At 45.1% G+C, this 22,646-nt stretch overlaps 1 protein-coding gene across 1 annotated transcript in view; it reads left to right on the top strand.

Annotated features, from left to right (window-relative positions):
* The window catches only part of trpc1 (transient receptor potential cation channel, subfamily C, member 1), a 49,030-nt gene that overhangs the window by 3,070 nt on the left and 23,314 nt on the right, over positions 1 to 22,646 (top strand). Inside the window, exons 3-6 of the mRNA XM_031796464.1 lie at positions 3,401 to 3,502; positions 3,718 to 3,920; positions 14,722 to 14,853; positions 18,974 to 19,169. Of these exons, the coding sequence (XP_031652324.1) occupies positions 3,401 to 3,502; positions 3,718 to 3,920; positions 14,722 to 14,853; positions 18,974 to 19,169 (633 nt within the window). The remainder of the gene's footprint in view (positions 1 to 3,400; positions 3,503 to 3,717; positions 3,921 to 14,721; positions 14,854 to 18,973; positions 19,170 to 22,646) is intronic.

Genomic DNA, 22,646 nt, shown 5'->3' with positions numbered 1-22,646 from the left:
ATTCAATCAATTCAAGGGCTTTATTGGCATGGGAAACATGTGTTAACATTGGCCAAAGCAGTGAGGTAGATAATATATAAAGTGAATATATAAAGTGAAAAACAATAAAAATTAACAGTAAACATTACACATACAGAAGTTTCAAAACAATAAAGACATTACAAATGTCATATTATATATATACAGTGTTTTAACTATGTACAAATGGTTAAAGGATACAATATAAATAAATAAGCATAAATATGGGTTGCATTACAATGGTGTTTGTTTCTTCACTGGTTGCCCTTTTCTCGTGGCAACAGGTCACAAATCTTGCTGCTGTGATGGCACACTGTGGAATTTCACCCAGTAGATATGGGAGTTTTTCAAAATTGGATTTGTTTTCGAATTCTTTGTGGATCTGTGTAATCTGATGGAAATATGTCTCTCTAATATGGTCATACATTGGGCAGGAGGTTAGGAAGTGCAGCTCAGTTTCCACCTTATTTTGTGGGCAGTGAGCACATAGCCTGTCTTCTCTGAGAGCCAGGTCTGCCTACGGTGGCCTTTCTCAATAGCACGGCTATGCTCACTGAGTCTGTACATAGTCAAAGCTTTCCTTAATTTTGGGTCAGTCACAGTGGTCAGGTATTCCGCCGCTGTGTACTCTCTGTGTAGGGCCAAATAGCATTCTAGTTTGCTCTGTTTTTTTGTTAATTCTTTCCAATGTGTCAAGTAATTATCTTTTTGTTTTCTCATGATTTGGTTGGGTCTAATTGTGCTGTTGTCCTGGGGCTCTGTAGGGTGTGTTTGTGTTTGTGAACAGAGCCCCAGGACCAGCTTGCTTAGGTGACTCTTCTCCAGGTTCATCTCTCTGTAGGTGATGGCTTTGTTATGGAAGGTTTGGGAATCGCTTCCTTTTAGGTGGTTATAGAATTTAACGGCTCTTTTCTGGATTTTGATAGTTAGTGGGTATCGGCCTAATTCTGCTCTGCATGCATTATTTGGTGTTCTACGTTGTACACGGAGGATATTTTTGCAGAATTCTGCGTGCAGAGTCTCAATTTGGTGTTTGTCCCATTTTGTGAAGTCTTGGTTGGTGAGCGGACCCCAGACCTCACAACCATAAAGGGCAATGGGCTCTATGACTGATTCAAGTATTTTTAGCCAAATCCTAATTGGTATGTTGAAATTTATGTTCCTTTTGATGGCATAGAATGCCCTTCTTGCCTTGTCTCTCAGATCGTTCACAGCTTTGTGGAAGTTACCTGTGGCGCTGATGTCTAGGCCAAGGTATGTATAGTTTTTTGTGTGCTCTAGGGCAACAGTGTCTAGATGGAATTTGTATTTGTGGTCCTGGTGACTGGACCTTTTTTGGAACACCATTATTTTGGTCTTACTGAGATTTACTGTCAGGGCCCAGGTCTGACAGAATCTGTGCATAAGATCTAGGTGCTGCTGTAGGCCCTCCTTGGTTGGTGACAGAAGCACCAGATCATCAGCAAACAGCAGACATTTGACTTCGGATTCTAGCAGGGGGAGGCCGGGTGCTGCAGACTTTTCTAGTGCCCGCGCCAATTCGTTGATATATATGTTGAAGAGGGTGGGGCTTAAGCTGCATCCCTGTCTAACCCCACGACCCTGTGTGAAGAAATGTGTGTGTTTTTGTCAATTTTAACTGCACACTTGTTGTTTGTGTGTACATTGATTTTATAATGTCGTATGTTTTACCCCCAACACCACTTTCCATCAGTTTGTATAGCAGACCCTCATGCCAAATTGAGTCGAAGGCTTTTTTGAAATCAACAAAGCATGAGAAGACTTTGCCTTTGTTTTGGTTTGTTTGGTTGTCAATTAGGGTGTGCAGGGTGAATACATGGTCTGTTGTACGGTAATTTGGTAAAAAGCCAATTTGACATTTGCTCAGTACATTGTTTTCATTGAGGAAATGTACGAGTCTGCTGTTAATGATAATGCAGAGGATTTTCCCAAGGTTACTGTTGACACATATTCCACGGTAGTTATTGGGGTCAAATTTGTCTCCACTTTTGTGGATTGGGGTGATCAGTCCTTGGTTCCAAATATTGGGGAAGATGCCAGAGCTAAGGATGATGTTAAAGAGTTTTAGTATAGCCAATTGGAATTTGTTGTCTGTTTATTTGATCATTTCATTGAGGATACCATCAACACCACAGGCCTTTTTGGGTTGGAGGGTTTTTACTTTGTCCTGTAACTCATTCAATGTAATTGGAGAATCCAGTGGGTTCTGGTAGTCTTTAATAGTTGATTCTAAGATCTGTATTTGATCATGTATATGTTTTTGCTCTTTATTATTTGTTATAGAGCCAAAAAGATTGGAGAAGTGGTTTACCCATACATCTCCATTTTGGATAGATAATTCTTCGTGTTGTTGTTTGTTTAGTGTTTTCCAATTTTCCCAGAAGTGGTTAGAGTCTATGGATTCTTCAATTGCATTGAGCTGATTTCTGACATGCTGTTCCTTCATTTTCCGTAGTGTATTTCTGTATTGTTTTAGTGATTCACCATAGTGAAGGCGTAGACTCAGGTTTTCCGGGTCTCTATGTTTTTGGTTGGACAGGTTTCTCAATTTCCTTCTTAGATTTTTGCATTCTTCATCAAACCATTTATCATTATTGTTAATTTTCTTCGGCTTTCTATTTGAGATTTTTAGATTTGATAGGGAAGCTGAGAGGTCAAATATACTGTTAAGATTTTCTACTGCCAAGTTTACACCTTCACTATTACAGTGGAACGTTTTACCCAGGAAATTGTCTAAAAGGGATTGAATTTGTTGTTGCCTAATTGTTTTTTGGTAGGTTTCCAAACTGCATTCCTTCCATCTATAGCATTTCTTAATGTTACTCAGTTCCTTTGGCTTTGATGCCTCATGATTGAGTATTGCTCTGTTTAAGTAGACTGTGATTTTGCTGTGGTCTGATATGGGTGTCAGTGGGCTGACTGTGAACGCTCTGAGAGACTCTGGGTTGAGGTCAGTGATAAAGTAGTCTACAGTACTACTGCCAAGAGATGAGCTATAGGTATACCTACCATAGGAGTCCCCTCGAAGCCTACCGTTGACTATGTACATACCCAGCGTGCGACAGAGCTGCAGGAGTTGTGACCCGTTTTTGTTGGTTATGTTGTCATAGTTGTGCCTAGGCGGGCATATGTGGGAGGGAATGCTGTCACCTCCAGGCAGGTGTTTGTCCCCCTGTGTGCTGGCATTTAGGTCGCCACAGACTAGTTCTCTCTCTCTCTCTCTCTCTAACCTGGTCCTGTTGTTGTGTTTGGTCCAGGCTCTCTCTCTCTCTCTCTAATCTGGTCCTGTTGTTGTGTTTGGTCCAGGTTCTCTCTCTCTCTCTCTAACCAGGTGCTGTTGTTGTGTCTGTGTTTGTCCTAGGCAACAGATGCTCTGTTAGTGGCCATTGACTCGGAGGTGGTGGGAGCTGTGGACATCCTCCTCAACCATCACCCCAGGAGGTCCTCGAAGCCCTCCATCGCTGTTAGTCTCTTCTCTTCTCTACCATTGTAATACTTATGATAATAAATGTATTATTACCTGCCACAGCCAAGTGACTCTCCTGACCCTGTATTTTAGAGCAAAAGGTACATTACATGATCAGGACAACTGAATGCTTTTAGAGGATTAAAGACTGCATCAATAACAACAAGCCTCTTCTCCTTTCCTCTCTCTCTCTCTCTCTCTCTCTCTGTCAGAAACTAATGCAGCGCATCCAGAACCCTGAGTACTCCACCACCATGGACGTGGCTCCAGTGATCCTGGCGGCCCATAGGAACAACTATGAGATACTGACCATGTTGCTGAAGCAGGATATCTCCCTGCCCAGGCCTCACGCTGTGGGCTGCGAGTGTACTCTCTGTAATGCCAAGAACAAGAAGGACAGCCTACGGCACTCCAGGTATGATCCTGTAGAACACACACACACACACACATACACACACACACTCTCTCTCTCTCTCTTTCTCTGGGAAGGATAGAATAACCAAGTACGTATTCACTACTCCTATCCACAGCAAACCACTAAGGGGGACCACTAAGGGGGAGGCGGTGTGTCTGCCATGTGACCATGGATGTGTTTGAGAGTGTGTGTGTAGGTACACACCTCTTTGTAAAACTAATAACGTTTTCCTGGGCTACCTTCAAAGGACACTTGTTTTGACGTTTTATCCTTGCTCTGGTATTCTGGAACCTGGAAAATAGAAGGAAATCCACGTATGGTGTCAAGAAGGTGTCTGTTCACTAAAGGTTCACTAAAGGATTTTTTGTAAGGTCAGATTGACCTGTTGACAGTGGTAGAGCGTTTGGGAGACAACCCCATCATACATCATCTCCCTTTTCTGGGTTGACTGGTTGCATCTGAAATGGTGCCCTATTCTCTATGCAGTGCACTACTTTTGACCAGGGTCCATAGAACTCCCCATATAGTAGTGTACTATTTAGGGAACAGGGTGCCATTTAGGCAGGGTTAGCCTCTATAGTTGCACAGGTGACATGTTGGTAGAAATTAGGTAAAACGGATTTCAGTTTCCCTGCAATAAAATCCCCGGCCACTGGAAGGTCCTTCCCCAAAGATGATCCAACTTTAATAAACACTGGGAGGTAAGGTCTACAGCAGTGGTGTAGCCTACGGGCAATACGGATATCATGTATTATTGATATCTATGCTACAATGATGTGAATCACACTGCTGCTCTCTCATTCAGCTATTTGCACTTTACGGATTGTGGATGTTGGGAATGTGGATGGCTGTTCACAGATGTACACAGATTGTACAAAACATGAGTAACACCTTCCAATATTGAGTTTCTACCCCTTTTGCCCTCAGAACAGTCTCAATTCATCGGGGCATGAACTCTACAAGGAGTCAAAAGCAATCCACTGGGATGCTGGCCCATGTTGACTCCAATGCTTCCCACAGTTGTTTAAAATTGACTGGATGTCCTTTGGGTGGTGGACCATTCTTGATATACACGGAAAACTGTTGAGCGCGAAAAACCCAGCAGCATTGCAGTTCTTGACGCACTCAAACCGTTGCTCCTGGCATCTACTACCATACCCTGTTCAAAGGCACTTAAATATAGTATTTTGTCTTGCCGATTCACCCTCTGAATGGCACACATACACAATCCATGTCTCAATTGTCTCAAGGCTTAAAAATGCTTTAAACGGTCTCATCAAATCAAATAAAATTTATTTATATAGCCCTTCGTACATCAGCTGATATCTCAAAGTGCTGTACAGAAACCCAGCCTAAAACCCCAAACAGCAAGCAATGCAGGTGTAGAAGCACGGTGGCTAGGAAAAACTCCCTAGAAAGGCCAATACCTAGGAAGAAACCTAGAGAGGAACCAGGCTATGTGGGGTGGCCAGTCCTCTTCTGGCTGTGCCGGGTGGAGATTATAACAGAACATGGCCAAGATGTTCAAATGTTCATAAATGACCAGCATGGTCGAATAATAATAAGGCAGAACAGTTGAAACTGGAGCAGCAGCACAGTCAGGTGGAAGTTGAAACTGGAGCAGCAGCATGGCCAGGTGGACTGGGGACAGCAAGGAGTCATCATGTCAGGTAGTCCTGGGGCATGGTCCTAGGGCTCAGGTCCTCCGAGAGAGAGAAAGAAAGAGAGGAGGAGAAAATTAGAGAACGCACACTTAGATTCACACAGGACACCGAATAGGACAGGAGAAGTACTCCAGATATAACAAACTGACCCCAGCCCCCCGACACATAAACTACTGCAGCATAAATACTGGAGGCTGAGACAGGAGGGGTCAGGAGACACTGTGGCCCCATCCGAGGACACCCCCGGACAGGGCCAAACAGGAAGGATATAACCCCACCCACTTTGCCAAAGCACAGCCCCCACACCACTAGAGGGATATCTTCAACCACCAACTTACCATCCTGAGACAAGGCTGAGTATAGCCCACAAAGATCTCCGCCACGGCACAACCCAAGGGGGGGGCGCCAACCCAGACAGGATGACCACAACAGTGAATCAACCCACTCAGGTGACGCACCCCCTCCAGGGATGGCATGAGAGAGCCCCAGCAAGCCAGTGACTCAGCCCCTGTAATAGGGTTAGAGGCAGAGAATCCCGGTAGAAAGAGGGGAACAGGCCAGGCAGAGACAGCAAGGGCGGTTCGTTGCTCCAGAGCCTTTCCGTTCACCTTCCCACTCCTGGGCCAGACTACACTCAATCATATGACCCACTGAAGAGATGAGTCTTCAGTAAAGACTTAAAGGTTGAGACCGAGTTTGCGTCTCTGACATGGGTAGGCAGACCGTTCCATAAAAATGGAGCTCTATAGGAGAAAGCCCTGCCTCCAGCTGTTTTCTTAGAAATTCTAGGGACAATTAGGAGGCCTGCGTCTTGTGACCGTAGCGTACGTGTAGGTATGTACGGCAGGACCAAATCAGAGAGATAGGTAGGAGCAAGCCCATGTAATGCTTTGTAGGTTAGCAGTAAAACCTTGAAATCAGCCCTTGCTTTGACAGGAAGCCAGTGTAGAGAGGCTAGCACTGGAGTAATATGATCAAATTTTTTGGTTCTAGTCAGGATTCTAGCAGCCGTATTTAGCACTAACTGAAGTTTATTTAGTGCTTTATCCGGGTAGCCGGAAAATAGAGCATTGCAGTAGTCTAACCTAGAAGTAACAAAAGCATGGATTAATTTTTCTGCATCATTTTTGGACAGAAAGTTTCTGATTTTTGCAATGTTACGTAGATGGAAAAAAGCTTTCCTCGAAATGGTCTTGATATGTTCTTCAAAAGAGAGATCAGGGTCCAGAGTAACGCTGAGGTCCTTCACAGTTTTATTTGAGACGACTGTATAACCATTAAAATTGTCAGATTCAACAGAAGATCTCTTTGTTTCTTGGGACCTAGAACAAGCATCTCTGTTTTGTCCGAGTTTAATAGTAGAAAGTTTGCAGCCATCCACTTCCTTATGTCTGAAACACATGCTTCTAGCGAGGGCAATTTTGGGGCTTCACCATGTTTCATTGAAATGTACAGCTGTGTGTCATCCGCATAGCAGTGAAAGTTTACATTATGTTTTCGTATAACATCCCCAAGAGGTAAAATATATAGTGAAAACAAACCCCTTCACCTACACGGATTAAAGTGGATTTAAGTGATATCAATAAGGGATCATGGCTTTCACCTGCATTCACCTGGTCAGTCTGTCATGGAAAGACATTAAGTGTTCTTAATGTTTTGTACACTCAGTGTATGTGTATTTTCACCCAATATTAGTTGAATTGAAGAAGTTTTAGATGCCTATCAATCGTTGTTTTTGCGACCGGGGGTGTATCCATTAAGGAAACCGTTTACTGTTGAACCAAACAGAAGAAAACAGATCAAAATTTGAGTTTATTTTGGACAAATTCAGGTAGGTCTCACCCCTTTTCATTCCTTTCACTTACGTTTAAGAAATGTTTTGCAACAGAATCGGCGTAATGAATGTGCCCCTTTGGACAGCCAGAATAAAATGCGCTCTTGCAACAGTCGCATAGTGGGGATCCCAGCCTATGAAATAAAAGTTCCTCCCTTCCCTTGTGCTCCATACTGTCAAAAACTAGTTTAATTTAAGAAGAGCATGAGTGGAGCTTTTATTCCCCCTTCAAGTGCTGATTGAAAAAAAATGCCATAGGCCTAACAGACACATGCTCAAACTCAGACTTTTGATAGACAAAAATGTAAACAGTAGGTCTCTATAGCAAATGCAGGATATGGCATATATTTTTCAAATGCAAAAACCTCTGTATTCAAGGCACTGTATTCAAAGAGCAGCATTTATTTTTCACCTCAAATCAATGAACCCAATCACTCCTCCAGGACAACAAAATCATAAACAACAAGGTAGGATAATTAGTCCTTACTTTTAGGGTTACGCTCAGGTTAAACCATTTGGCTTATCTAGATTTCCATATTTCCATGTCCTTCTTTTGAAGATTAAATTAATTGGAATGACTGGAAACCTGACAGATTGTTTTTTTATTTTAATAAAACCTAATCGTATTATTATCTGTAGTAGAGAGCAATGGGTTAGAAGAAGCCTACATAACCAAACCTTAAAGTAAAATGCAACCATTTATGGCCAACTATGTAAATTCTAACATTGATTTATCCTGCAATGGATGTTGTTCAAATTGGTAATATGCATTTTTGTCTTCTTCTAATGCCTTTTAAACAGGTTGACACTTATTGGGATGAGTCTTGTCCTTGATTCAGAACTGAGATGTTTCCTCTAGATGGGCCAGCTGCAGAGTCAAAATTGCAAATATTGTAAAAATGTATGAAGACAAAATGTTGCTTTTTGGTCTTAATTTAAGGAAGGGTAAGGCATTATGGGTTGGCAGTGTGGTTAATGTTAGAGTTAAGGTCATGTTAAAAACTCTGCAGAGCTGCCTTTAGAACAAGATTCATTATGAAAAATGCTACTTTGTGCCTCTTAAGGGGAAAATAATCTTGAAGTAACTGAAAGTAATCCGATTAAATTACTGAGTTTTGTCACGTTTCTTCAAAATCGAACCCAGAAGCAGACCAGGACAAGGAGAGTAGAAAGAAGGTGAGTATTTATTTACAAGTGAATGTGAGTGGGTAGATACATCCAGGTGGCGTAGCGGGCAGCGGTGGTGAGTTGATGGGAGTAAATAGGTGGATCCAATGGGGAAGCGGAATCCTCCGATGACCAGGCGGGAATGGGGTAAATGATCCGGGTGAGTAACTGAAGACAGAACAAACGGAGGTAAGTTGAAGGCAAGCAAGACGTACAAAACAACAAAACAAATTCTATCCAACTTGAGGCTGATACTATGGCACAACATACTGTTCATGGCTAACGATCCGGCAGGGAATGGATGTCAGGTCAGAGCTTTTGAAGGGGAGAGGTGATGATCAGGACAGGTGTGCAGATTACTGATGGGATACAGGTGCGGGTGAACATCGATCTCCCAACAAGCTAATCTGCCCGGCAACCAGACAGGGTGCGTTCCAGGACACCGGAAACACACTCCAGGACAGAAACACAGGCAAACACAGACTCAGGAAGCGGGGTTCGTGACAGTACCCCCCCTCCGACGAACGCCACCGGGCGGACTACCTAGAGCGCCAGGGTGGAGGCGGTAGAAGTCACGAAGCAGGTCGTAATCAAGGATCTGACGCCGAGGAATCCAACTCCTCTCCTCTGGACCATATCCTTCCCAATCCACGAGATATTGGAAACCTCGACCCCGCCGTCTGGAATCCATTATGCGGCGCACCGTGTAGGCAGGACCACCTCCGATCATCCGAGAAGGAGGACGAGGAGGCAACAGAGGACTGATGAGAACCGGCTTGAGGCAGGAGACATGAAAAGTGGGGTGTACTCGAAGCGTTGCCGGCAATTTGAGTCGGACCACAACAGGGTTAATGATTCTCTCCACCACAAACGGACCAATGAACTTCGGTGACAGTTTCCTCGACTCAGTCCGTAGAGGAAGATCCCGTGTAGCCAACCAAAACTTATCTCCGATGGTGTAAGCGGGAGCAGGAATACGGCGACGATTCGCCTGGATCTGATACCGGTCAGAAACTCTAAGGAGAACCTTCCCGGCCCGATGCCAGGTCCGGTGGAAACGACGAATGTGGGCCTGGACAGAAGGAACCGAAAGATCCCTCTCCTGAGAAGGAAACAAGGGAGGTTGGTATCCGTACAGGCATTGGAAGGGGGACATCCCAGTGGCAGATGAAGGAAGGGTATTATGGGCATACTCGACCCAGGGTAATTGAGATGACCAAGAGGTGGGATCAGAGGAGACAAGACAACGCAGCGTGGACTCCATCTTCTGGTTGGCTCTCTCCGCCTGACCATTAGATTGTGGGTGAAATCCAGAAGTGAGACTGACTGTAGCTCCAATGGCCAAACAGAAGGATTTCCAGACAGCAGAGGTAAATTGAGGACCACGGTCAGAAACAATGTCACTGGGCAATCCGGGGACCCGTGGCAGATGGAAGCTTGGAGGGACAAAATGAGCAAACTTGCTGAATCTGTCCACAATGGTCAGAATGACCGTGTTCCCAACAGAAGGGGGCAATCCCGTGACAAAATCCAGGGCCAGATGCGACCAAGGTCGCCGAGGAATAGGTAGGGGGTGAAGAAGCCCAGAGCTGGGCCGATTGGTACTTTTGTTCTGAGCACAAACAGGACATGCGGCAACAAACCTCCGGGTATCTTCTCCCATGGCAGGCCACCAAAATCGTCTGCGCAGTAGCGCCATAGTCCGAGCAACGCCAGGGTGACAAGCTATCTTGCTGGCGTGGGACCACTGAAGAACAGCAGAACGGACCGACTCAGGCACGAACAACCGACCGGGTGGACCGTTACCGGGGCCGGGCTGCGTCCGAAGGGCCGCCATCACATCCTCAATCTTCCATGTAACGGCTCCCACGACAAGGTTCTGGGGAAGAATCGTCTCAGTCTTGGCCCCACTCTCATCCGTCTTGGAGAACATCCGGGACAAGGCGTCCGCTTTGCCGTTCTTCGACCCAGGTCGGAACGTCAGGGAAAAATTGAAGCGTCCAAAAAACAAAGCCCACCTGGCCTGACGGGAGTTGAGACGTTTAGCCGATTGCACGTAAGCCAGATTCTTGTGGTCAGTCCAGACCACAAACGGTTGCTCCGCTCCCTCCAACCAGTGACGCCACTCCTCCAAGGCAAGCTTCACAGCGAGAAGCTCCCGGTTACCCACATCGTAGTTTCTCTCAGCTGGTGAAAGACGACAAGAGTAGAAGGCGCAGGGATGGAGTTTACCGTCAGTGGAGCTACGCTGGGACAGGATGGCGCCCACCCCCACATCAGACGCGTCCACCTCAACAACAAACTGACGGGAAGTGTCAGGTTGAGATAGAATCGGTGCGTTGGTGAATCGGCTCTTCAAGTTCAGAAATGCTCGGTCTGCCTCAGGAGTCCAACAGAATATTCTGGTGCAAGACGTCAGAGCAGTTAAAGGGGCGGCCACCCGGCTGTAATCACGGATAAACCTCCGATAGAAGTTCGCAAATCCCAGGAATCTCTGGAGCTGCAATCTCGTACCGGGCCCAATCCCGAACCGCCCGAACCTTCTCTTGGTCCATCTTGATCTCACCCCTGGAGATGATGTACCCGAGGAAGGATGTAGTGTGGGCGTGAAAATCACACTTCTCTGCCTTCACAAACAGACGGTTCTCCAATAACCGCTGCAGAACCTGTTTAACATGCTGGATGTGGCTGGAAAGCTCCTTGGAGAAAATCAGGATGTCATCCAGGTAAACGAACACAAACAGACCGATCATATCCCTCAGCACGTCATTCACCAAACCTTTGAACACTGCTGGAGCGTTGGAAAGTCCAAACGGCATCACCTGGTACTCGAAATGTCCCATAGGTGTATTGAATCCAGTCAACCACTCGTCCCCCTCTTTGATCCGAACCAGATGATACGCATTGCGTAGATCAAGCTTCGTAAACACAGTAGCACCCTGTAAAGAATCGAAAGCGGAGCTCATCAAGGGCAAGGGGTACTTGTTTTTTACCTTAATATCATTCAACCCCCAATAATCAATACACGGTCCAAGAGAGCCATCCTTCTTACTCACAAAAAAAAATCCAGCTCCCAGGGGTGATGATGAGGGACGAATGAGACCTGCAGCAAGAGACTCCTTTATGTAGGTCTCCAGGGCTTCCCGCTCAGGTCGAGAAATACTGTATAACCGTCCCTTGGGAAAGGCAGCTCCAGGGAACAGCTTAATTGTACAATCATAAGGTCGGTGGGGAGGAAGTGACTGAGCTTTCTGCTTACTGAACACCTCACCCAACTCATGATATGTTTCAGGAACCAGGGACAAATCAGGAGGAGCAGACTCACTGACCCGACTGGGGACAGCATGAGAACAGGCAGTCCTGAGGCAGTTAGCATGGCACTCAATGCTCCAACTAGTCACCTTACCAGTCACCCAATCGAACGAAGGATTGTGTTCTCTTAGCCAGGGGTATCCAAGAACCAGAGGAACATGGGGGGAAGGCAAAATGAAAAAAGAAATAACCTCTGAATGATTCCCCGACAACATCTTAACCGGTTCGGTCCTCATAGTGATCCGTGCCAGACTACTGCCGTTCAGAGTGGTTGCTTCAATGGCTTCCGGTAGTTGCTCCTTGGAAAGCCCCAGCTGTTCCACTAAGTCGGCATCAATGAAGCTGTCATCGGCACCTGAATCGATGAAAGCGTTAATCGCTAAACTCTGATTCTTATTTATGAGGGTAGCAGGAAAACGAGGTCTGACAGGGCTCTTGAGAGGTTGAAACTGGCTCGCTAACAAACCTCCCAAACTTAACGAGCCGAGCAGTTTAACGGGCGCTGAGGACAAACGGAGATGTAATGTCCCGAGCTACCACAGTAGAGGCAGCTGTTGGTCTCACGTCTACGTTGGCGCTCGTCCTTAGTTAACCCGTACCGCCCCACTTGCATAGGTTCAGGATCTGGCGGCAGGACTCCTCCACTAATCCCGTGTGAGGGAAAATGATCAACCCGTTCTGGTCCACTTCCTGACCCGAATGGTAACAGAGTCTCAGATTGATTAGATGGACCCCACTGCTTCTCCCTCCTCTCTCGGACTCTATTATCTACCCGAATAGCTAAGGTAACCAAACTATCTAGGTCACTAGGCTCTGGATAGGAGATCAGCTCGTCCTTGAGTTGCTCCGACAACCCCTGGTAAAAAACCGCTTGTAGTGATTCCGCATTCCAACCACTCTCCACAGCCAATGTCCTGAATTCTATCACAAAGTCTGCCACACTGCAAGCTCCTTGGCGAAGAGTGAACAAACGTTTAGCTGCGTCCTTACCTCGGACTGGATGGTCAAAAAGCCTTCTCATCTCTCCCGTGAATTCCTGGTATGAAGCCATGCAGGTCTCCTGTCGTTCCCAAACGGCTGAAGCCCATTCCAGAGCTCTTCCACGCAGCAGTTCAATAACAAAGGCTATCCTAGCCTTGTCAGTGGCGTAAGAATGGGGCTGCAGATCAAACACTAACCCACACTGCATAAGAAACGAACGGCATCTTCCCAAATCCCCTTCATATTTATCAGGCGTCGGTACCTTGGGTTCACGGAAGGAAACCGCATCAGACACGGCAGGTGAGATGGGTGAAACAGGTGGTGAATGAATCGCCGGCAAACTGAGCTGATCCTGGATCTGTGTCAAGCTAGCAGATAAATTCTGGATTGCACCCGCTATCTCCTGTAGCGTCGTCTTGTGTTGTCCCAGTGTCTTCCCCTGCTGGGTAATGGCATGGCAAACGGAATCCAGGTCCGCTGGGTTCATCCTTGGCCGGATCGTTCTGTCACGTTTCTTCAAAATCGAACCCAGAAGCAGACCAGGACAAGGAGAGTAGGAAGAAGGTGAGTATTTATTTACAAGTGAATGTGAGTGGGTAGATACATCCAGGTGGCGTAGCGGGCAGCGGTGGTGAGTTGATGGGAGTAAATAGGTGGATCCAATGGGGAAGCGGAATCCTCCGATGACCAGGCGGGAATGGGGTAAATGATCCGGGTGAGTAACTGAAGACAGAACAAACGGAGGTAAGTTGAAGGCAAGCAAGACGTACAAAACAACAAAACAAATTCTATCCAACTTGAGGCTGATACTATGGCACAACATACTGTTCATGGCTAACGATCCGGCAGGGAATGGATGTCAGGTCAGAGCTTTTGAAGGGGAGAGGTGATGATCAGGACAGGTGTGCAGATTACTGATGGGATACAGGTGCGGGTGAACATCGATCTCCCAACAAGCTAATCTGCCCGGCAACCAGACAGGGTGCGTTCCAGGACACCGGAAACACACTCCAGGACAGAAACACAGGCAAACACAGACTCAGGAAGCGGGGTTCGTGACAAGTTTGGGTAATCCAAAAGTTATGTTACTGATTACACTTTTGGACAGGTAACTAGTAACTGTAATGGACTCCATTTAGAAAGTAACCTACCCAACCCTCCATTTTGGACACAATGACTGACTCCACTGACCAGAGCTGGATGACTTGTCTTGTCTTGTCTTTCACAGACATTAGGAAAAACTTAGCACTCTTATCTTTGAAGCAATAGGGCAATTTCTGGGTTTCTGTTTAGAAGTATTCAATGCTAAATCAATGCTATGTTCTGCTTGGTGTTTATATTCTAACTGTGTGACAGAGGCCTCCCACACAGCCCACTGTGAATCAGCACACAGATCACAACAGCATGGCGATGGGAATACGTTTTAAATAGATACAGAACAAGGAACAAGAAGGAGTTTTAAATAGGTACAGAACAAGGAACAAGAAGTCAAATGATGTAAACTTTTAGAAACAGCTTTGTGACTCTCTTGTCTTCTCTCTCTCTTTCTTTCTCTCTCTCTCTTTCTTTCTTTCTTTCTTTCTTTCTTTCTTTCTTTCTTTCTTTCTTTCTTTCTTTCTTTCTTTCTCTCTCTCTCTCTTTCTCTCTCTCTCTCTCTCTCTCTCTCTCTCTCTCTCTCTCTCCCTTCCTCTACCTACTCTTCCTTCCCTCTTGCTTTCTTTCTCCCTTTCTCCTTCCTTTCTCCTTTTCTTCCTTCCCACCTCCTTCTCCCACAACTCTCTCCCTCCTTACCTCAACCTCCTCTCACTCTCCACCCTCCCTGGCTCCCCTACCAACCCCCCAGGTTTCGTCTGGACATCTACAGGTGCCTGGCCAGCCCATCTCTGATTATGCTGACTGAGGAGGACCCCATCCTCAGGGCCTTTGAGCTGAGTGCAGACCTCAGGGAGCTCAGCCTGGTCGAGGTGGAGTTCAGGTACGCCACAGACACACACACACACAAACATCAGGTGAGTTCAGGTGAGAGCTTCTAGCAGGACACTCAAAGGCAGGGATCATCAACTTAAAATAATATATATATATCCGATTAAGATATTATATATTAAATATTATATATATATATATATATATATATATATATCTTAATCGGATGGTCGGGGGCCGCAAGAAGCCAAAACAGATAATATTAGATTTTAAACCTTCCTTACATTTGTACACAAACACATGCAAGTCTCTCTATTATGCGTGAGAATACATTGGAACAGATTTCCTGGTGTTTTTTACAGTCTTTTATGTCCAACAATGAAGATTGGGGGGGTTGACAGTTGGGGAACCCTGCTCAATGGCTTCCTTCCATCAGGGGTGTAAAGTACTTAAGTAAAAATACTTTAAAGTAAGTACTACTTAAGTAGTTTGGGGGGTCTGTACTCTACTATTTATATTTTTGACATCATTGACTTTGTAAATGATGTTGGAGTGTGTCCCTGGCTACCAGTAAATAAAAAAGAAATATGTGCCGTCTGGTTTGCTTAAGATAAGGAATTTGAAATGATTTATTTATTTTTGAAATTACATTTACTTTTGATACTTCAGTATATTTAAAACCAAACACCTTTAGACTTTTACTGAAGTAGTATATTACTGGGTGAGTATGATAATTGTGTACTTTTTCCACCACTGCCTTCTATAGCCTTCTATAAGGGCTTGCTGTGTTTCTGTCCTTTGATTGGTTTATGGCTTGAAGCTAAAAGACTGGCCGGTGTTACTGATTGGACTATCCTGGCTAAATAAATTCAATGGAGTGATTTGACTTAAAGCTGGAATACGTAAAGGGGGAAACAGCGCCACTGTTCACACGAGCACCTGTGTTATTGTTTTTGTTTTGTTAATGAAACGGAGGAGAGGAGCATCCAGTATTGTGCTAAAAAAAAGTCACACCTGCAATGACGTCAGAGGGAAACAACTGTATTTGTTGTTTGCAGTAACTTCTTTGTTTTTGTAATATCCCAAACGGACATAGGAGATGCGCAGCTACGGATTTCAGCTTTAAGCCGTTTTACTCATTCTGTGTGTCTTTTCTTCCTCTTCATAATCGTCAAATAAAATAAAATAAAATCTATTTCTTACATCAGCTGATATATCAAAGTGCTGTACAGAAACCCAGCCTTAAACCCAAACATCAAGCAATGCAGATGTAGAAGCACGGTGGCTAGGAAAAACTCCCTAGAAAGGCCAGAACCTAGAGAGAGGAACCAGGCTATGAGGGTGGCCGGTCCTCTTCTGGCTGTGCCGGGTGGAGATTATAACAGAACATGGCCAAGATGTTCAAATGTTCATAGATGACCAGCAGGGTCAAATAATAATCATCACAGTGGTTGTCGAGGGTGCAACAGGTCAGCACCTCAGGAGTGAATGTCAGTTGGCTTTTCATAGCCGATCATTCAGAGTATCTCTACCGCTCCTGCTGTCTCTAGAGAGTTGAAAACAGCAGGTCTGGGACAGGTAGCACGTCTGGTGAACAGGTCAGGGTTCCATAGCCGCAGCAGAACAGTTGAAACTGGAGCAGCAGCACGGCCAGGTGGACTGGGGACAGCACGGAGTCATCAGGCCAGGTAGTCCTGAGGCCTGGTCCTAGGGCTCAGGTCCCCCGAGAGAGAGAGAGAAAGAAAGAATTAGAGAGAGCATACTTAAATTCACACAGGACACCGGATAAGACAGGAGAAATACTCCAGATATAACAGACTGACCCTAGACCCCCGACACATAAACTACTGCAGCATGAATACTAGAGGCTGAGACAAGAGGGGTCGGGAGACACTGTGGCCCCGTCCGACGATACCCCCAGACAGGGCCATACAGGCAGGATATAACCCCACCCACTTTGCCAAGTACAGCCCCCACACCACTTGAGGGATATCTTCAACCACCAACTTAACATCCTGAGACAAGGCCGAGTATAGCCCACAAAGATCTACGCCACGGCACAACCCAAGGGGGGGGCGCCAACCCAGACAGGAAGATCACGTCAGTGACTCAACGCACTCAAGTGACGCACCCCTCCTAGGGACGGCATGGAAGAACACCAGTAAGCCAGTGACTCAGCCGCAGTAATAGGGTTAGAGGCAGAGAATCCCAGTGGAGAGAGGGGAACCGGCCAGGCAGAGACAGCGAGGGCGGTTCATTGCTCCAGTGCCTTTCCGTTCACCTTCACACTCCTGGGCCAGACACTCAATCATAGGACCTATGTCTTCAATAAAGACATCAAAGTTGAGACAGAGTCTGCGTCTCTCACATGGGTAGGCAGACCATTCCAGAGAAATAGAGCTCTATAGGAGAAAGCCCTGCCTCCAGCTGTTTGCTTAGAAATTCTAGAGACTGTTAAGAGGCCTGCATCTTGTGACCGTAGCGTACATGTAGGTATGTACGGCAGGACCAAATCGGAAAGATAGGTAGGAGCAAGCCCATGTAATGCTTTGTAGGTTAGCAGTAAAACCTTGAAATCAGCCCTTGCCTTAACAGGAAGCCAGTGTAGGGAGGCTAGCACTGGAGTAATATGATCAAATCTTTTGTTTCTAGTCAAGATTCTAGCAGCCGTGTTTGATTCTAGCAGCTAACTGGAGTTTATTTTGTGCTTTATCCAGGTAGCCGAAAAGTAGAGCATTGCAGTAGTCTAACCTAGAAGTGACAAAAGCATGGATTCATTTCTCTGCATCATTTTGGACAGAAAGTTTCTGGTTTTTGCAACGTTACGTAGATGGAAAAAAGCTGTCCTTGAAACAGTCTTGATATGTTCGTCAAAAGAGGGATCAGGGTCAAGAGTAACTCCGAGGTCCTTCACAGTTTTATTTGAGACGACTGTACAACCATCAAGATTAATTGTCAGATTCAACAGAAGATCTTTTTGTTTCTTGGGACCTAGAACAAGCATCTCTGTTTTGTCCGAGTTTAAAAGTAGAACATTTGCAGCCATCTTCTTCCTTATGTCTGAAACACAGGCTTCCAGCAAGGGCAATTTTGGGGCTTCACCATGTTTCATGTACAGCTGTGTGTCATCTGCATAGCAGTGAAAGTTAACATTATGTTTCCGAATGACATCACCAGGAGGTAAAATATATAGTGAAAACAATAGTGGTCCTAAAACGGAACCTTGAGGAACACTGACATTTACAGTTGATTTGTCAGAGGATAAACCATCCACAGAGACAAACTGATATCTTTCCAACAGATAAGATCTAAACCAGGCCAGAACTTGTCCATGTAGACCAATTTAGGTTTCCATTCTCTCCAAAAGAATTTGGTAGTCGATGGTATCAAAAGCAGCACTAAGGTCTAGGAGCATGAGGACAGATGCAGAGCCTTGGTCTGACGCCATTTAAAGGTAATTTACCACCTTCACAAGTGCAGTCTCAGTGCTATGATGGGGTTTAAAACCAGACTGAAGCGTTTTGTATTGTTTGTCTTCAGGAAGGCAGTGAGTTGCTACGCAACAGCTTTTTCTAACATTTTTGAGAGGAATGGGAGATTCGATATAGGCCGATAGTTTTTTATATTTTCTGGGTCAAGGTTTGTCTTTTTCAAGAGAGGCTTTATTACTGCCACCTTTAGTGAGTTTGGTACACATCCGATGGATAGAGAGCCGTTTATTATGTTCAACATAGGAGGGCCAAGCACAGGAAGCAGCTCTTTCAGTAGTTTAGTTGGAACTACTGAAAGAGCTGCTATGTCTTCCTCCTCTTCTCTAATCTCCTCCTCCCTTCTCTTTCCCACTCCTCATCCCCTCCTCCCTTTCCTCACCTCTCCTCCTCCTCTTCCTTCTCTCCTCTTCCCCTCTCCTCTTCCCGCTTTCCTCTTTCCCCTCTCCTATCCTTCTCCTCTCCTCTCCTCTTCCCCCTCTCCTCTCCCCTCTCCCCTCTTCCACCTCTGCTCTCCTCTTCCCCCTCTTCTCCCTCTCCTCTTCCCCCTCTTCCCCCTCTCCCCTCCTCTTCCCCCTCTCCCTCTCCCCTCCTCTTCTTCCTCTGCTCTCCTCTGCTCTCCTCTTCCCCCTCTTCTCCCTCTCCTCTTCTCACTTTCCTCTCCTCTCCTCTTCATGGTTCCAGGAATGACTATGAGGAGCTGGCTAAGCAGTGTAAGATGTTTGCTAAGGATCTCCTGGCCCAGGCACGTAACTCCAGAGAACTGGAGGTGATCCTCAACCACATGGCCAATGAGGACACAGTGGACAAGAGAGGCCTGATGGAGGAACGCATGAACCTCAGCCGACTCAAACTAGCTATCAAGTACAACCAGAAAGAGGTGAGACTCAAAATCACTGGCCATCAAGTACCAGTATGTTCCAGTACATTATCTAAAGTTTTCCAGAAATCCTTCCTTGGAGGATTCCCAGACCTGGGAATTTTGCAACCCTAGGTATTTTGTATTTTATTAGGATCCCCATGAACTGTTGCAAAAGCAGCAGCTATTCTTCCTGGGGTCCATACAAAACATGAAACATTACAAAGTACAGAACATTAATAGACAACAGCAGCTCAATGACAGATATGTAGGCACACGTAGCCTACATATCAATACATACACACAAACTATCTAGGTCAAATATGGGAGAGGCGTTGTGCCCTGAGGTGTATGTTTTTCATATGTTTTTGAAACCAGGTTTGCTGTTTATTTGAGCAATATGAGATGGAACGGAGTTAATGGCTCTATATAATACTGTACGCTTTCTTGAATTTGTTCTGGATTTAGGTACTGTGAAAAGACCCCTAGTAGCATGTCTGGTGGGGTAAGTGTGTGTGTCAGAGCTGTGTGTAAGTTGACTATGCAAACAATTGGGATTTTCAACACATTAATGTTCCTTATAAAAAGAAGAAGTGATGCAGTCATTCTCTACTCAACTATATCAGCCCTCTTTTTAAAAAGAAGAGCAAGACGTGCCGCTCTGTTCTGGGCCAGCTGCAGATTAACTAGGTCTTTCCTTGCAGCACTGGACCACACGACTTGACAATAATCAAGATTAGACATTACTAGAGATGGCAGAACTTGCTTTTTGGAGTGAGGTGTCAAAAAGCAGAGCATCTCTTTATTACGGGCAAACCTCTCCCCATCTTTACAACCATTGAATCTATATGTTTTGACCATGACAGTTTACAATCTAAGGTAACGCAAAGTAATTTATTCTCCTCAGCTTGTTCAACAGCCACATCATTCATTACCAGATTCAGCTGAGGTCTAGAACTTAGGGAAGGATTTGTACTAAATACAATGCTCTTAGTTTTAGAGATGTTCAGGACCAGTTTATTACTGGCCACACATTCCAAAACAGACTGCAACTCTTTCTTAAGCATTTCAGTGACTTCATTAGCTGTGGTTGTTGATGCGTATATGGTTGAATCATCAACATACATGGATACACATGCTTTGTTTAATGCCAGTGGCAGGTCATTGGTCAAAATAGAAAAGAGTAGAGGACGTAAAGAGCTGCCCTGCGGTACACCACACTTTACATGTTTGTCATTAGGGAAGCTTCCATTAAAGAAAACCCTTTGTGTTCTATTAAATACATCGCTCTGAATCCACGATATGGCACATACATTTTTTCAAGAACAGGTTATGGTCAATAATATCAAAGGCTGCACTGAAATCTAACAGTATAGCTCCCACAATCTTCTTATTACCAATTTCATTACACCAATCATCAGTCATTTGTGTCAGTGCAGTACATGTTGATTGCCCTTCTCTATAAGCATGCTGAAAGTCTGTGGTTCGTTTTGTTGACAGAGAAATAACAAACACAATTTTTTCCAACAGTGTTAAGAGCTGGCACCAAGCTTATTGGTCTGCTGTTAGAACCAGCAAAGGCCGATTTCCCACTTTTGGGTAGTGGAATTACTTTGGCTTCCCTCCAGGCCTGAGGACAAAGACTTTCCTCTAGGCTCAGATTAAAAATATGACAGATAGGAGTGGCTATATAGTCAGCTACCATCCTCAGTAGCTTTCCATCTAAGTTGTCAATGCCAGGAGGCTTGTCATTATTGATCGATTACAATAATTTTTCCAACTCTCCCACACTAACTTTACAAAATTCAAATTTACAATGCTTTTCTTTCAATATTCGTTTTTTTATGCATGAGTACGATGGCTCACTGTTCGTTGTTGGCATTTCCTGTATTGTGATCACTACATCCAATGGATACAGATACAGCTTTAGAACAAAGTTCTACAGTATTAGTAAAAATGTGATTGACGTGGCCTCCTGAGTGGTGCAGTGGTCTAAGGCACTGCTTCACAGTTGCTAGCTGTGCTGCTAGAGATCCTGATTCGAGTCCAGACTCTGTCACAGCCGGCCGCGACCGGGAGACCCATGGGGCGATGCACAATTGGCCCAGCGTTGTGTGGGTTAGGGGAGGATTTGGCCGGCAGGGATGTTCTTGTTCCATCGCGCTTTAGCGACTCCTGTGGTGGGCCGGGTGCAATGCACGCTGACACGTTCGCCAAGTGTACACAGTGGTGCGGCTGGCTTCCGGGTTAAACGGGCATTGTGTCAAGAAGCAGTGCGGCTTGGTTGGGTCGTGTTTAGGAGGATGCATGGCTCTCGACCTTATCCTCTCCCAAGTTCGTACGGGAGTTGCAGCGACGAGACAAGACTGCAACTACCAATTGGTTACCATGAAATTTGGGAGAAAAAGGGAAAAACTAAATACAAAAAAAAATAATGTGATCGATATATTATGTGGATGATCTTGTTCCTGTAGTGTTTGTAAACACCATGGTAGGTTGATTAATAACCTGAACCAGATTACAGGCACTGGTTACAGTGAGAAGCTTCCACTTGTGCGGACAGCTTGATGAAAACCAGTCAATATTCAGGTTCCGAAGAAAGTTGACCTCTCTTTTTACATCACATACACGATCAAGCATTTCACACATATGATTTAGATACTGACCGTTAGCACTTAGTGGCCTATAGAAACCCCCCCTAAAGAAAGAGTCCTAGATGTGCCAAGTGAACCTGCAACCACAACGCTTCAATAACACTTGACATAAAGAGGCTCAAAGTGTCCATCAAATAGAAGCAGAAAGAGGTGAGGGAGGGAGGGACCACTCCCTCAAATGTATTAGCATACAGCGCTAGGCTAAACAAATAAAAAATGATGAATAGGTGGAAATGGTTGACAGTTGAAAGCATTTAATGGATTTATAGCAGGCATCATTTATATTTCTATATATACAAAACATACATCATGTGAATTGTTTGGACTCTTTTATTGTAGCCTACACAGACAATAGCAGACTGCTAGGTAAAGAGGGTGATTATAGTGAATTATGAATGACTATTCATCAAACATAAAACGTGCAACATCCACAACATCTGTTTTTCCTGTAGTTGTCTGGTGGAAATATGACCCTGATTTAGCTATGGTCTCTCCAGGCTACATCCAACTGAGGACCGGACCAGCTTAAACCAGAGCAGAGACAGAGAGGCAGAGACAGACTGTTATGAGGGTGGATGTTTGAAGCTGTTCTTTTATTTATAACTGTGCTTGCTCAGCCTGGCAGGTTGTGTTTGGATTATATTTTATATCACAGTGAGGCTCGAGCATGCTGCTACCATTCTGTCTCACATTGAGAAATTATGCTAATAAGAGCTCCTCTGGTACCAGAACCTGGAAGAGAGAAAGGAAGAGGGATAGAGAAAGAAAGAGAGAGAGAGAGGGAGAGAGAACTTGTGCAGCAGAGCCCTAAACACTTTCTCTTCATAGCCTTAACTGAATCTGT

The sequence above is a fragment of the Oncorhynchus kisutch genome, linkage group LG18 (genome assembly GCF_002021735.2).
Source record: "Oncorhynchus kisutch isolate 150728-3 linkage group LG18, Okis_V2, whole genome shotgun sequence".
Taxonomy (NCBI): Eukaryota; Metazoa; Chordata; class Actinopteri; order Salmoniformes; family Salmonidae; genus Oncorhynchus; species Oncorhynchus kisutch.
Note: the sequence above shows the minus strand (reverse complement) of the source record. Positions and strands in the feature narration are given on the sequence as shown.